This window comes from Haliotis cracherodii, unplaced genomic scaffold (genome assembly GCF_022045235.1).
Source record: "Haliotis cracherodii isolate W230 unplaced genomic scaffold, xgHalCrac1.p SCAF_1, whole genome shotgun sequence".
In the NCBI taxonomy this organism is placed as follows: Eukaryota; Metazoa; Mollusca; class Gastropoda; order Lepetellida; family Haliotidae; genus Haliotis; species Haliotis cracherodii.
Genome location: NW_027266264.1, coordinates 74,556,088 through 74,573,048, shown reverse-complemented (window position 1 = coordinate 74,573,048; position 16,961 = coordinate 74,556,088). Strand labels below are relative to the sequence as shown.

The following is a 16,961-nucleotide window of genomic DNA, read 5'->3' as shown; positions in this document are numbered from 1 at the left end:
ACTTGACAAACATTATTTGACAAACTTGAGTAGAATTTCTTACCTTGATATAGGATTGCTGCTAAAATCGAGTACTTGGAGATTTTTACAGAATTTGATGCTCTCCGGTATATCGAATATTTCTGAAAAGAAGAAGCACAAGCATTAGAATCCAATAAGAAAATACCATATGACAAATCTGTCTCCATGGAGGGCACCTGCAAGAAAGGACCTTCCTTCATTCTGTAAGTGTAACATCTTGATCAAAGTGAATTAGTGATGAAAACAATGCATGGCAATGGTTACGTCAGTATCAGCATGATAAATATAATGAAAGCCGTTGGCAGGAACACAGCTCTATCTTTTAAGTAAATTAGCCTCATTATTACTTTGGCTACATTTTCAGTACATTTTAGTCCTTGCATTAAGAAGCTTAGCTTTATAAATCTTAAGACATTTGGAAGAGTGGTTGGAGTCGCAGACTGAAATATTACGCCCAAACTCACTTGCCTGGGGCAATCTGCACTGTGCTGATGAATCGGGCTTACATCAACCTAATCAAGTCTCCCACGTTCTGCTTCTCATTCACTTTCACAAATATGACATTCATAACATGTACATTTAGGAACTGTAAAATGTTTCACCTTCTTAACGAACCTATTTTGATATTTATGAAAAGAGGCACGTCCATTCACAATATTCTAAAGCTCTGGAATATGTCAAGTGTGCTGTAGCCTACAAATGAATAGGAAAGTGGCCCCATCTGATTCCCCTGTCAATTGTATATGTGTATCCTGCTATCTCTTCTTCACTACATACACTGAATTCATCATGCAAATATAGATTTATATTCGTAAGGGAACAGATTCCACTGCCAGAAAAGACAAATTGCCGCTGAACCAGCACTGCCAGCAATCACTCCCAGCCCTACGTCCACCAACTGCTGCCCAGAAATCTAATAACCCTGGTCGACTTGACAGAATGGCTAAATAATCCACCGTAATTTCATCCCCATTAAATGGCATAAAGATATTGGAAGAGGGAAGTGGATTATGGTCAGATTGTGCCAGCAAGTGCCATGCTCTTGGTGCTCACGCATCACACACTTCATGACAAGACATCGCCTACCAAGGACAGTTAAATACTACTGGTACAGTAGACAAGTTATCAACTTTAAAGGTGGAAACTCTTCTATTTTACCAGTTTATGTCATTTGAAGTTTGAGCAAACGTGGTTGGCAGTTAATAAGCATTAGTATTGTAATATAAACCTCAACAACTCTTGTTCCTGTCATTCAAGGATGTGTCGAACTTGAAACAGATGAACTTACGTGGGTTTCTAACAAAAATGTTAGAAGATAACCCCTCCTTTTGTCAGTAGTTCCATCATAGCAAATTCTGCCCAACAACTTTGTATGTCATGTTTGTTGTTTAATGTTGCACACAGCAATATTCCAGCTATATGACAGCAGCCTGTAAATAATTGAGTATACTGAGTGTGCGTGCGTCTACTTGCAAGTGTCTGTGCACATACTAGTCCTGATAGATGTTAACTTACTGGCATTTGTCTAGGCAACCAAAGTATTTGTCAAGCCATGATCTTCATCCAAACTTTAAATTTGAATTCTATTACCTAACATGATATCACTGCAATACCTGACATTTATGATGTTAGTTTAACAACATGACTCTGCTTGATAGGCTGCTAAAAATTCTTAGGTGAAATATCCAACTTCATTTTATTTCACGATATCATTTACACTAATTCCTTATATGTACACAATATATGCAATCTTACTGATCCAACAGATAAATATTCCAAATGTAAAAGAAAATATATCATACATCCAGACTAGAAAAGTAATTTGAGCTATCTCTAATTTGTACGTAAATAATCTTTTTTTTATCTCAAGAATACTTTGGTTCAAACAACAGATATGGCCTATATCTAGCTTGCCATCAGCATGATCAGCAACTTTCAACTGAGCATAATCATAATGATAGCGTCATCATTTCCAGAATCTACTTCATACAGCTCCAGTGGTATATGAAGAATGACACATTATATTTTCATACTTGATTTGACACTGGGTAATACAGAACTTTGACACTACTTTGATGAACAGATGACTTTCTAACAGAATCCTTGCATCATTTTGATTTCAATGCCAATGATCTTCTTCCAGCTATATCAGAATGATGGATAGATAAGGTGTTATAGAAAATATTGTGGTTCCAGTTACCTGACCGACCATAAATTATGTGTAACAAATGTTACACTTGGGATAACACTTTCTTCATAAAGTACAGATTCTCTTACTTTTTGGGGTTCAGTCCTGTTGGGAATTCGAACCCACACTGCCCAAGTGAGGCACCTAATGGCCAGCACACAAAGTCAGCGATTTAACCCACTCAGGGGCTGAGGCTTCCACTAAAATGGATGTCAACTGTTAGTCTAGATCACATACTTTGTGTACTCCTCTGACAAGGGTAAATAGGCACGGCTCCTGTGATCTACACTACAAGTTGTCAGACATCCATTTTAGTGAACATGGTGAAAGCCTCGGTGGCTGGGTGGGTTAGATCGCTGACTTTGTGTGCAGGCGATTAGGAGCCTCACTCTGGCAGTGTGAGTTCGAATCCTGGAAGGGACTGAATCAAAAAGGCACGAGAATCTGTACTTTACTAACAAAAGTGTTATCCAAAATATAACATTTGTGTCATTTGACCGCTTTCTAAATGGCATTGTGTGTTCATAATTTAATTTCTTCAAGTTTTCTTTGTCTGTAAAAGTCGCTGTTTGAGGCAAGATATATAGCACACGTGGCAAAATTTCTACCAAAGACTGTTGATTTTACAGTAGTTCTCTAACATAGTTGCAGAAAAGAAAAGAAATAGGAACCACAACATTATTTTTAAAAGGCCTTAGTAAATGAAGTAAAACCAAAGCTTGTGGGCAGTTCCATACTTCAAAAAACTAGTGAGGTGATTGAGTTTAGCTGAGGTTTATTGTTAGTTTGAACAGTATTTCAGTTACATGAAGGCATGACAACTTATTATGGTAATGAGAGTAAGTCCTGGATGTTTGCCACTTCTGCCAAAGTCTCAATATGGTGCCTAGCGGGGCAGGGTGGGGCGGAGCTTTGAATCAAAGCTCATAGGATCCTGGCATGACCAAGGGACATAACAATCAACATCACTTCCCAGTGTCTCAGACAACTGGGCAACCATGCCCTTCCAGTGACAAGTGGAATGAAGAAGGCAACTTGTCCTCGTAGCTTGTTCAATCTTCCACAGACACCTTTACCAACTCAATCAGAAGACTAGGCTGATTTTCTTCATTTAAAGCTTCAAAACTTCCTTGTTTAGTTATTCCGTTTCTACATCCAGTCCTTGCTACATCCAAAATAATAGCCTGCACACAGCATCAACGGACTTAATATTCAAGTAATTTACATTACAGATACAACTGGCTCCATGTTTATCACTTTGAATCAATTGGAAATTGTAATCATGGTAATGTAGTTTTGTTTCAGATTATTTTCTTGAAGGACTAAATTGACAGACAAGTTCCATGGTGAAAACACAGAAATAGGTAAACACAGTAATCATGGTAATAGCAGCAACTCTCCAAAGAAGACAGACTATTAATAACCTGTTGCTTCCAGTGGATATAAGAAAGTGAGTGAGTGAGTTGGGTTTAAAGCTGCTTTTAACAGTATTACAGTTATATCACGGTGTGGCAGCTTAATGCGGGAGGAAAGCCCGAAGTGATGCAGGTCTCAGATGTTTACCACTTCGGTGAAACCCATGAGCACGGGTATGGTGCTGACAAACCTAGAAACATAATCAGGGGAACCGGGATTTGAACCCACAATCATAGGTTTCTGGTGTGCCAAAGGGACACAACTCTGTATAAGAAAGTGAGTGAGTTGGGTTTAGAGAACAGTATTCCAGTTACATCACAGCATGGCAGCTTATGTGGGACTAAAGCCTGGAGTGGTGCAGCTCAGACATTTACCACTTCGGTGAAACCTACGAGCACAAGCATATGCACAAAGTTTCTGGCATGCCCAAGGGGATATCTAAATGAAGATAGGAACGGTTTACCAATCTGTGATATACATAAACACATACAGCTCTTCAGGCTGCCACGGGCTCAGTTCGTTGACCCTTGAAAAGTACAAAAAACAAATGGTCGATTTTCACTGCTGAGAAATATGGGTCCCATGCTCATTTTCTTTATAAAACGTTGGTGAGTAAGTGAGTGAGTGAGTGAGTGAGTGAGTGAGAGAGATTTTTTAAACCGTATACAACCATGCTTAACATGTCACCTTTAGAAGAAAAATGCAAGCATGAGGCTAAGATATTCTTGTCATGTCTGCCTTGAATGAACATTTTACAAGATTCCTGTCCTTCTACCAGTCAAACAGTCTGGTGTTTATCACCCAAGTGTTATCATAGTGCATAGCCTGCATAATTAACACAGCAATTAACTTCAGTCTCTTATAATGACACATACAGAGTTATGTTTAAGCTGTTGGTTTCATTACTAAAAAGTTCCACTGGCATTCAAGCAATGTGAACTTTATGACGAGCTCAGACTAGGTCAGTGTAGGGAGCAGCAATTTATCTACAGGTCAGCGACATCAGGGAGAACTCCTTTCACCAAATCATAAGGATAGTGCTCGAAACTGATAAACAACTTATCAGTATTTACTTCAACATGTTTAATGTGAGGTACTTTTTTAAGCACCAAGTTACTTACACTTTCATATCTCATCTCCCTGGGTAATATGTCTGGGAAAGATTTTAAAACATGATGCTCTCCACATCATCTGACCAGATTTGAAGGTCCATTGCAATCCCAAGTTATTGCCACTCCTACACGATGAAGCAGGATGTTTCAAAACATTTGTAATATTGAACTGAATGATGTCTCCTCCATGTTTATCAATATTGATGGTGAAATAGGACAGGTTAAGACATTACTTTTAGTTTTCACAAGTCCAAAATATTATCTACTACAAGGTAACAAATAATACTTTAACACAGACCAGTAGAAACATTTGAAACTGATACTGGTAAGAGATATTCTAGCATTTCATCTAGCCAAAAAGAATTGCAACAGCAATACATGATATTGAACTTTATTCTCTACAAAATCAGTGATCAACAATTGTATTAGGAAACATTTTCAGACAGGCTGCTATAATCTGTCATACAGACAGACCCTGGTACAAGTATATCCAATACACCCCAGGCAAGTCAATGTTTGGCAAGTCTAGGTTACTGCAGTATCAGAAAATGAAGAGAGTCTCTGGGCTCCTTTTTATTATATTTTTATTAAGTTAATTTAACAACTGTAAGATATGTTCATTTCACAGACTAGATGTTAGTCTAAGGCTGCTACAAATCGTCCATGGGAAGCCTGGAATTAAGGTCACACATTCCTGACAGTGGTGACCTGGTCTGACCTACTTAACCCATCCAGGTGACAGCACAATAACTTGACCCAGGCAGCAGACACAAGAATCTGTGTATTTGACATCATTTGGATGGAGCTCATAAAGTAGACAACAGTACTCCACCTTTCAGAAGTTCATTCAAATACCCAGCCTGCATGAATGTAAATATGCTAAAAAAAGTCACTTAGACAAGTCACCGACGACAATAATCCAGATACATTCTTGTTTGACAAAAAAATTGCAAATAAAGATAGGAACCATAACAAAACAAATTCATATGCAAGGAAATAAACAAGAGAAAGTTTCTTTCATTTTCAACAAAAAATAAAAAATAAAGAGGATAAATAACTTCAGGAAACACACGTGATATTAATTATGTTTGGATTAAAACCAATCAAAATGTCCACCTAATGCAACCCTATTTCTTACATAAAATCACTAAATCAACAAGTGTACTGGTAACTCAAATACAATCTCATTTACAATTTCATATATATAGAGAGTCTATAAGCACATAGACATTTTAACCTCAAAGAATGCAAGTTGTCAGTTGTATTTGTCTGTTATCAGGCAATCAAGTTCAAACTTTCAAATTTATAGTTTGATTTACCTGCAATTTGTCAAAAGTCTTATCAGAAGCAAAGCCAATCCTGTTGAGGCCTAAATCAATCTTAATTCTGATTCAATACGCCGGCAAATGTTACCATCTTACACCGGTTGCGGCAATGTTTTTAACAAGTTCTCTGCATTCAAATCAATACAACATCTCATTATTCTGATCCATCTGTCCAATTAAAGGTTCAGGCTAGAGGTTGTGAACCTGATTTCCTGTTAATACCAACATTTGTGTTGGGACGTTGTGTAAACGTTAATCCTTAACCACAAAAACAATCATCCAGCAGCAGAACCACAGCATGCATCCACAATCAATATAATCAACACTCAATAAGATAATAATAATTACAGTAATGCTGGGTTCAACACTCACTACAAGTGTTGACAATCAATAAACCGTGTTCCGTGTCACTGCTCTACAAGGTAAACGCTGATAATGTATTTGTGTCAGCTTGGGGCTGTGTCACATTAAATTCATCTTCACCCTGTGCACTGCCTTCCACAATAATCAATACTGCAGTCCATATACACGTCAAATCAAGTCTCCTTTCCATGCTAACAAGACAACTTGCACAAATTTAGCCACTTTGAGTGAGTAAGTTAGTGAATGGTGTTTAAACGCCATATTTAGCAACAGTAGAAACCGCCTCCAACTTATATTCCCCCTAGAACATAAGGCAGAGTTGAAGCATTTATGTCAGAAGTTTTGGGTATGATTGTACACTCACTCATCAAGAACTTTCACGGGTGGAAAACCAACTACCGATCTTGAACCATTGGGTGTTTTTTTTTAATTACTTGGTTCAATTACATCCGTCATGACATAAACAAATTGACAACAGTCCTCATTTCCTCCTACTAAAACTATAAACTTCAAAAATTTAAATAAATTCAAAATCAGAAACAAACTATCCTTTGACGGGTCATTCCTAAAAAAACACTTCAACATTAATTTCAGACACCCATTAATTCTTTTAAGAAAACACATTAAAATTTTCATTGAAATTACTAAGTCAACATAATCCAGCTGTAATGACAAAAGATCGAAAGATCTCCACAAACCAATCATAAACATGGTAAGATTTAATACATCAGGATATCAAAGACGTACAAATAAAAATTGTTAATAAAACTAAAATGGTTTCTGAAAACATTTTCCTTAGATCTGAGGATCACCAATATTCCATTTCAGGCCCAATACTGGTATTGTTACTAGCAATGTTAGCCAATACCTCGCAGCTAACAAGCCATCACCATCTTCTAGCCTCCACAATACACTGGGGATGGTAGTGCCCTATGTCTCATCTGTTTGTCCCCATCCTTGATCAATATTTCATGTCAAGAGCAATATTGTAACTAGGTGCAAAAAACATAACTGAGTCCTTTACAGTGCTCACTCTTGTCCACATATCCTTACTTTTATTACTTTTTGTCAAACACAACTTTCTTTACTTTCCCAAAACAACATGGTGCCGTTTGTCACGTATAAATCCTGCGTAATACTTTGTTTAACCAGCGAGTTCAAGGAATGGGTAAAAAAACGAAGCAGCACAGGAAACAAGGAAATCTTCAAAGAATTAGACAAAATTCAACTGTGCAACACGTATTAGCACATAAATGTAAAAAGTGATATTTCATTTCCTTAGAGACATATTCTTATTTGCACCCAACACTAGGATGAAAGTACCATCTGAGCTGAGCATGTGGAGCTCAACAGAAACAGACATGTCACTGGTTTTATTAAGTCACTGTGACAAACAAGCAACGTCTTGGAAATTTAGTGCTTTTCTTATTCTCTGCCAAAAGTACCCGTTCCACACTGTAGCGATATCAACTTGAATGTGGCCCAAGTCTGTACTGATCATTGCCTAGCTGTGTTTGTTTGGTTGGTTGTTGTTTAATGCCGCACTCGGCAATATTCTAGATCTATAACAGCAATCTGTAAATAATCGAGTCTGGACCAGACAATCCAGTGATTGATATCGTGAGTATCGATCCACCCAATTGGGATACGATGACATGCATCAACCAAGTCAGCGAGCCTCACCATCCAATCCCGTAAGCATGGTAAGTTGTCCTTACCTGTGTAATTGATATGGTATTGGTAAATTGTCCAAACGTAAACATGGAATAATAATCTGTCAGAAATAAAAGTTTTTCATGATAGTAATGATCACTGTCTGCTCCACAGCCAGTCTACTTGAATCAAGAACAGTTTCTTCCTGAAACTGACACTACTTACAAACTTTCCACAAGTTTCTTATATGCAGGGAGAGACACGTCCATCAGTCTGTTTGTAAGAGAAAAGTGACAATGTTCAGGGGTTAGTTAATTTCTCTCAATATCTATCTATTTTACATCACTACCAGTCTGAAGTGAGCTGTGGACTGGTTTGATCTGCATCGTTAGAAATTGGCACTAGTCTTATAGTCCTTGTGAAACTGCCCAATATTTATGGTATCATTAGGACGAGAAGAAATTTGTACTTTTCAAAGGTTTTGCTATATGTTATATCTAAAAGGGCCAGTTGGCTAAACTGTTAGTTTCTGGTGCTGGATCTGACCAATGGTGTCTACTCTTGATGAGATTGAAAATATTTAGATTTCAGATCAAGTGTCAGAGTCAAGATATGGCACTTTTACCAACATTTACTATGTAATATATCTGCAGGGTTTCAGATCAATTCATTTTCTAGAACAATGTCTGATTGTCATCAAAATTTCCTTAAGATGTTATTAAAATGTGATACAGATATAGCATGTATAGAAGAATGTCTTATCAATAGTTGATGAAATCATGGAAATGTCCTGAAGGCATTTATCTCCAGCAAAGTAACTGTGTCTGGATCAGGTTACCATGGTAACTAATCCCTGATACTTGTGTAGAAGACCGTACCAGTGGAAATTGCTCTAAAAGGAGGTCATCGAGCTGTTCTGCAGGAGAATTCTACCCATAATTCTTTGATCAGGCTAATTGTAAAGAAAAAGACAGTGGTTACTTTAGTTATTATTTTCAGGTATGTTTATGAAGTTTGGACATGGTTACATTGTGGCCAACACACAGGCAGATCTGGCAACAGAAGCGACTGTAAAACACTCCAAATCTTTCACTCTAGAAAAAGCCATAATTGTCCACAAACATAGCATATAAGGTAAAGTGTCTGAAAAGGGCAAGTTTCTTCCTCTTGCCTGATTAACAAAGGATTTCATCACCACACCAATACCTTAATACAGACTTTCTTCAGTCGTATCACTGAGATGACTTTGTGTAAACAGCATTTGTTTATTTGTGTACACTGCTAGTCCAGTACCTATGATAATCTTCATTCGACCTGTGAAGATTCTGGTTGATGAATGTCATCGTATCCAAAATGTATAGATAGATGCTCATGATATCAATCATTGGATTGTCGGTCCAGTCTTGATTTTTTACAGACCACCGTTATACAGCTGGAATATTGCTCAGTGTGGGATTCAAGAACAAACAAACAAGATAAACTTCTTTCACAGAACAGTAATACATTACTTCATCCCACTAAACCAGAACAGAATCTAATATCACCAACGATGCTGCTCATAATACCATGTAAGATGTAGCTTCACAATCTATCGGCAAAATGTCGCAGGCTAGGCCAGCATTAATCACCGGCTCTGACGGACTACATCCACATTAGACTACAAATACACTGTCAACAGTCAATGATGGGAAGCTGTGCAGGTAATTCATCTCTGATCAACGCCAGCAAGTGAACGTGAAGACCACTCATCCATGACGTTACAACATCCTACATACCAATACATAAAACCATCCATCTCCCTTCACAGTCATCTGCTCAACAGAACTCAATCCCAGGTTGTTATTGACCAGGACAAACATATCCATCATGTTTAATGTCACGTATATATAATTATGATGACTGAATGGCTTGTGTTCAAGATCTGACAGTATTATATGGTTTGTTGGGAACACTTAATGCTACTTTGGTCCATCCAGTTTCTTGGGTTAAAATACAGATGTCATAAACCTCCAGTACACAGTTAGTACATACCAATCCATAAAGTAAAAGTCCATATCATTAATATTTTTGAATGTACAGGCAATAAAGTAAATTTTGTTGGAAACAGCTAATAGTGTTCGAGACCATCCAGTTTCTGGGGTAACGAAACCATGAACTTATATAAAAACAGCTTTCTCAAGACTGCTAGTCTGCAACTTTATTCACTCATCCAAAGTCTGTTAGTACAATTTCTTATGGTCAAGTAAGATCAGCTTGTACTAGTCCGTATATTATGACTAATATCAAATATCTAATAAAGCCAAAATAGAGGTGGGCAAGAAGGCTGCCTCCTGTCAGAAGTATTCACATTAATGACTTGTCAGTTTGTTTCAAACCAGTCTTAAAAAGTAACTGTCCAGTATGTTGGTTCTGTCAATGCAACAGGAAAACCACAAATCTCACTAATGTTAACCATTCCTCAGGTCATTCATACAGGGTTAGACCGCGTAAGTGGTCTTGGGATAAGTGCGTCCTTGTCTTCATCCCTGGCACGGTGCTAAAAAAGACGTGAAAACATGGTGCTTGTTTTTTCCCTGCCTTGCACTTGCCGATAAAGGGGATAAAAGAAGGACAAAGACACACACATGCACATCACCATCCAAATGCAATAATCTTGAAAGTGGTGTTAAAACACATTTCACCTCTTAAGATATTTACCATTTTGGAAAAACCCATGAGCACAGGTATGGTGGAACATAACAGGCAATCCAGGATTCAAACCCACATCCGAAGCTTACTGGCATGCCCAAGGGACACAACTTCGGCACCTTAGATGACTGGACTACCCATGCACCCACTGACATCATGGTTATGACAAGCACCTTTATATATCATCCATAATCTTCAACACAATGATAGAATTAACATTACAAATTATTTAATTTATTACCCCCAAAAAAGTTGGAACAGTGTTCAAATATGTTGTAGCTATTTAGTTCTCAACAACAGTCCTTCCTTGGCACACATCGCCTGCTGTACAACAAGTACAGAGCACTGTAGAAGAAATGCAAGTCAGGTATTTCACACACAGCTAGTACCTGAGCATTCCAATGTAAGCCACAGAATGACCTCTCCGATCCATAAATATGCCTAGTGCAGTTTCAGCATAATCCCTTTTATATGCACTGATCCAGAACATATAATTATAAGAAGTACACACACTATGAAGGTATGCACTGAGGGACTTAGGTCAGACTAACTTTGCTTGTGCAACAGTGGGTAATAATCAACCAAGTTCATACAGCAAAAGACATTGGTTTTTGTATAAAGACTAGTTTGTTTGTTTGCACTCATCAATATTCCAACTATATGATGGCAGTCTTCAAATAAGCAAGTCTGGACCAACCAATCCGGTGATTGATATTATGAGCATTAACCTACGCAAATGGGATACAATGACATGCATCAACCAAGTCAACCAGCTTGACCACCCGATCATGTTATTCGCCTCATACGACAGGCATAGTCACATTTTATGGCAAGCATGGGTTGCTGAGGACCTATTCTAACCCGGATCGTCAAGGGTTAACAATTAGTGAAATATGCTGTTGCTGTATTGTAAGATGCATTGTAAATATGATGATTCAGGGTCTTAACGGACGCAAAATATTGCATCCTTTTTCGCACACAAATTTTGAATGGATGTGGACAATCTGGTTGAATCGGCAATACAAGTTGCAAGGATGCAAAAAGTAAATGGCTGTTTGAGTCATTAAAACCAATTAAATTGATACTTAGTGATAGAAACTGTTTTAGTCAACTAGTCCTTATAATGAAAACCTATAGTAAAACCCTCAATATAATGGCAAATATCTACTAGTCCTTATGATACCTTAACTATTGGATAGTTTGGCAAGGATCATAGGAATAGTGCCAATTTGGAACACTGTTGTAGCCATGGTAGAAAACATATAATTTACCTTCTCCCAATTACTAAGACTTGTTTCAAACAATGTAAACCCCATTAAGAGTTAGTGCAAGACTTCTTCACATATACAAGCTACTTTACGTGATGTTAGTACAGCTGACACACTGGGACAAACCAACAGCATGAGTAGGAGTCCCAAGGACTAACTATTAGGGGCCAGCTAAATCCAGGATGATGACTGCACAAGAATGTTCCTCTGATTTTGCACATTCATAGAAAATGTTTGATCATAACATGCTTTTTACTATTTGTAAAAGGTTACATAACATTTTGGTTTGGTCTGTATTGCCTCTTATAAACGTGATTGACTTCAACAGTCTTTGCTTTAATATATTCATAAAACAAGAAGATTATAAAAATATTGTAATGAACCTGTCCATCAAGATTATATTGAAATGCATATCTACTATGTGTCATTGTTGAGGATCACATCAATTTTTAAACACCCAAGAGCGCAGTCCAGTTCCATCTGAAATAAACCACGTTATACCCACATTGACTGTTACTTGTCATGCTTTGCACATGTGCGGGCAAAATTGCTCATTTCTTTGTGTTTTGGGAAGTTTTTTCGATCACCTTCAATTTTTGCACTTGTCATTGTTTTCAATAAAAAAAATAATCCAGTTTCATAAAAGCATCCAATCAGCATGATCAGTGTGAATTAGGCATAAACATGTTCTTGAACAGTAAATCACATTGTCAACATACTCAGACCTTTTGTCATTGTCGGCATATGTTCATGCCTGACAACCTACATACCTACATGACCCATCAATAATGATGCTGAGTATATGTACTACAATGAACCAGTGTATTATCATACCATCCCGATCAACTTGTGCTTTAACCAGAGCAACTTATATCACAAAAAACCTGCAGTTTCAAGCTGCTTGAACTATGTAAACTACTCACAAGTTGGAAGGCGGTTGCAATACCCACCAGCCCTGACAGATTAACTATTAAATCTTTGAAAGGCATTAAGAAGTGATACACATAAGGAAGAGAATTTATGGATGTCAATTTCTTTTTGAGGAACACAAGTTGAGGTGTTCCTCACAATAAAGAAGACACCCATGAATTCTCTTCCTCAGATTAACTATTGTCATATGAAAAGACAGGTGTTCTTTAACTTCTTTTGAGTAGTATATGTTCATGATAATTGATATAGCATTACAATGAAATATCTATAATACTCTTCACAGAGCAATATTTGGAGTCAGATATACGAGAATAAACCAACAAACAGAGCTGATACATATCCTGTACAAATATAAACAGAAAAACTAAGTCCACTCAAGACAATGGTCCATTGACTTAGTTACATACGTAGTAGGACTGCAACGAATACACTATGAGGCGAATACGATTCATATCACGAATATAGGGTAACGAATACGAATATTTATTAACGAATACAATAACGAATCAGCAGTTGATGTATTATTTATTATATTCAGTGAAAAATAACAACATAAATTATTTGCCATGGGTGGATAATTATTAATATATTATACATTTATATACTGCATTTATCCGGGTATGAGTATTTGATCAAATACGATAATGACCGCAATACTGTCAAATTGTGTTGTCTTTAAAGAAATTTCTGCATATAATATGTTCTTATGGATATTTTTAGGTACAGGGTATATAGATGCACATGACTGCATATTTGTAAATATTCGATTCTAGTGACGAGTAACGAATTTAATTCATGAATGGATACGGTTTGGTTCGAATACGCGAGTGAATCGTAACAGCCCTAATTCATAGTACTTCAACACACTCCCTTTGGTCAATTCAAAAGGAATATGCCTCACTGAGAAGATGTGTGGATCCCTGATCCATGGACACTGCATGACCACCCCTGAGGTAATTAGCGATAGGGCATTACCATCAACAACTACTTGATTATCTCACCTCCAGTAGGGCTTGACTCAGTTTATGACCAATCACCATAATGTTGTTACCCACTGTTAGAAGATAACACAAAGCTTGTAAAACCTCCTTGGTTATTGGCCATTTTTTAAAATTAAAAGTTGACGTTTACGCAAAAAATCCTGGTTGGTTGAAGGGAAAATTGAAAAATAATAATAACAAAGCAAAAAGTGAGCAGGTCTCGCTAATACCCCTGACTTTGAACATGAGAAAAAGCAATATTTTCTCAGAAAATCCACTCATCGAAATCAAGCCTTGCACTGCACCTCTACTATTGGAAAACACACTGTACCCCAAATAGAAAAGAATCCATGAAGTAGTTCTAAACTTATAGGTCGCACAAATATTGCAGTAAAAAATCATTCAAAACAAGACAAAAAAGCAATATTTTCTGAGAAAATCCACTTATCAAACCCTTCACTGCACCTCTCCTATTGGTAGAGAAAGTGTTCACCAAGTTTGAATATAATCTATGTAGTAGAAGGACAGACGGAATTCCTTGGTTACTCTCACTAAATCCCCCTGCTCTTTAAAGTCGAGAGAATAATAAATTTAGATTAGCAAAGAAATTCTTATACATGTAATTGCTTAATAGCCAAGGAGGTTATAAACAAGCAACAAAGCTTCTGAATCGATTGCCATGGGTGCAGTTTTAGTTAATCTAATCATTAATCTAATAGTTGAACATGTCATAACCTCAATATTGTCTAGCAGGTAACCTATGGTGGGCACAAGTTTTTTGTGTTGAACATTCAAGTTTGCGAAAGTGCTTTTCAGATTATATTTTTTCCCCCACTTTTAATTTTTTTCAGGGTCGGCAGAATCTTTAAACCAATTAAAAGAAGGCTTGCAAAACAGTCTGTCGAAATGACTCATTTTGTTTCGTAAAAAAACAGTCCTTGTGAGTTTTCTGATCGCGAATGGGTCAAATATCCACAAAGTGTGGGGTGAACCACAAACAGCCTTATGGAATAAGTACAAAGTCTACATAGTCCATAAATCCATGGATTTCCTAACCTTTAAATCTGTGGGTCATGATGACTCCCATGCTAACAGATCACCAGTCAAACAAACATATCGACAGGATCAGAGCAACTGTGAATGATTCAGGCTGTAGAGGACATATCAGACAGGAACAACAGGAAATGCTGACAGACGATTAATCAGACACTAATAAAATTTGTACCCATGCAAAATTTATATTCCTTCACCAAATGAAATGTCATCAGAAGCAACACCAAGGGTTGGATCCTGGGAATCATGGACTGACAGACTGCATCAAATACGCAGGATTTCTGCATTGGGAAAACACTGCATATAGATTGTCAAACGTTGTTGTCTGACTGAATTACCAAACAGGGCTAGTACCGGTATACATTAAGGGAGTCTTCAGAGATGGAAATTAGCTCCAAAACCACAAAGAGTCCACAGGTCTTTTTCTGCTAGCCCTGCAAGAAGTTACAAGTCCTTATATGAAAAGACTTTCAAATTTCATGACTTGAAAGGTTGTGCCAAAACATCTAGCGTGGCGATTTGACAAGGGGAAATATAACTTACATGTGTAACAACTCGCATGCCCTACGGGATGGTAGAATTATGATTTTATTAGCCCCAGGTAATTTCTACTAGCCTGGGGCCTACGGACGAGTGTAAATGAGCTTGAGTTGACTTTTAACTCTCCATCTTCATTTGTTATAAAGACAGGCTTGAACAGCTCCTCATTGTCAAAGGATAAGATCGGCTTAAAGGATAACGTGTCAAGCTTGTCATTCTTGTACAGTGAGAATAACAAATGCTGTGTGTGAAAAGTGTACAGGTCACCAGTGCCTGACAGTCAAGTGTCACTCGATCACATCACCATTTGGACATCTACTGAAGAGGTCATCATAATAAATCACATAAGCTACCTCAATGCAAGGTTGAAAACAGGAACAGAGAGGATCAAATTGAGGGTAGCAGCAAAAATGTGCCAAACAATGAAATAGATCCTTTGGTATTTTTCAAGAACTTCTTTCTTAAAGTTTTAGTTTTGTTACTACAAAAAGGAAAATGTACCTAAAATAAATTGCTGCCAAATAATTGCTACTTAATTATTTGTAGCCCCTGAATGCTATTCGTCAAAAAGGGAGATTCTAGCTATAGTTCATAGTGCTCTTATATCATCTATATGACTGAGCACTGAATGTTAACTGTGCCTTCCAACATATACTATTATCAGCAGCCCTTGGGTAAATATAAAGAATCCTCATCACACTTAATGGCTGAGTGTTCACAATGTACTTAACCTGCACCCAACAAAAGATCTTATTAAAAGAAATGAGATGAATATCTGGTACTAAAGGGTTTGTTAGAGCTATAAGCATGATAAGTAAGCCCTTGCTAGAAACAATCCAAGGAATGCAGAAAGGAACAAAACCATTTTGATTTGATTTTGACTGTTTGTATGAAAAGCATTGCCATTCTTGTACTGCTTTCTAAATACATGCCTTAAACTTAAAAGTAGAAATAAAAATGTTTTGCAGATTTGCTGGTGACACCTATGCTATGATACCTTAACTTTTGGGCAGTTTGGCAAGGACTATATACTAGTGCCAATTTCTAAAACTGTCATGTCTACTTTTGTCTAACATATTCATTGTGACCAATCTGTAAGTATATTATAAGCAAAGAAGCAATGAAAGACTGAAAATGTACATGAAGACAACAATTGACTTCAGGAATTCAAACTTAATTATTTTTTTAATGTGACAATTCAAACAGGTGCTTGTTCATTGTTTGATACTGAAACAGCTCAAACAGATACAATGTATGTCAGATGATATCAAAAAACCAACTCTGTATGCAATGAATTCGTCATTAATTCATGCTTGTTGTAGCCATGTGTCTGAAGAGTAAAGAGTGAAGCTAAATCCTTTTAGGTCTTATTTGTTCCTTCCTTCCATATAATTGTTGTAAGAAATACAGAAAGGAAATCGCTT

General features: G+C 37.1%; 1 protein-coding gene across 16 annotated transcripts in view; it reads right to left on the bottom strand.

Moving 5' to 3' along the window:
* LOC139472451 (protein scribble homolog) overlaps window positions 1-16,961 on the bottom strand; it is a 117,047-nt gene that overhangs the window by 89,221 nt on the left and 10,865 nt on the right. For all 16 annotated transcript variants that reach the window (XR_011653938.1, XR_011653950.1, XM_071254964.1 and 13 more), the window contains exon 3: window positions 44-122. Coding sequence is in view for 14 of the 16 variants with exons in the window: in XM_071254964.1 (XP_071111065.1) it covers window positions 44-122 (79 nt within the window). In the remaining 2 variants the exon portion in view is untranslated. The remainder of the gene's footprint in view (window positions 1-43; window positions 123-16,961) is intronic.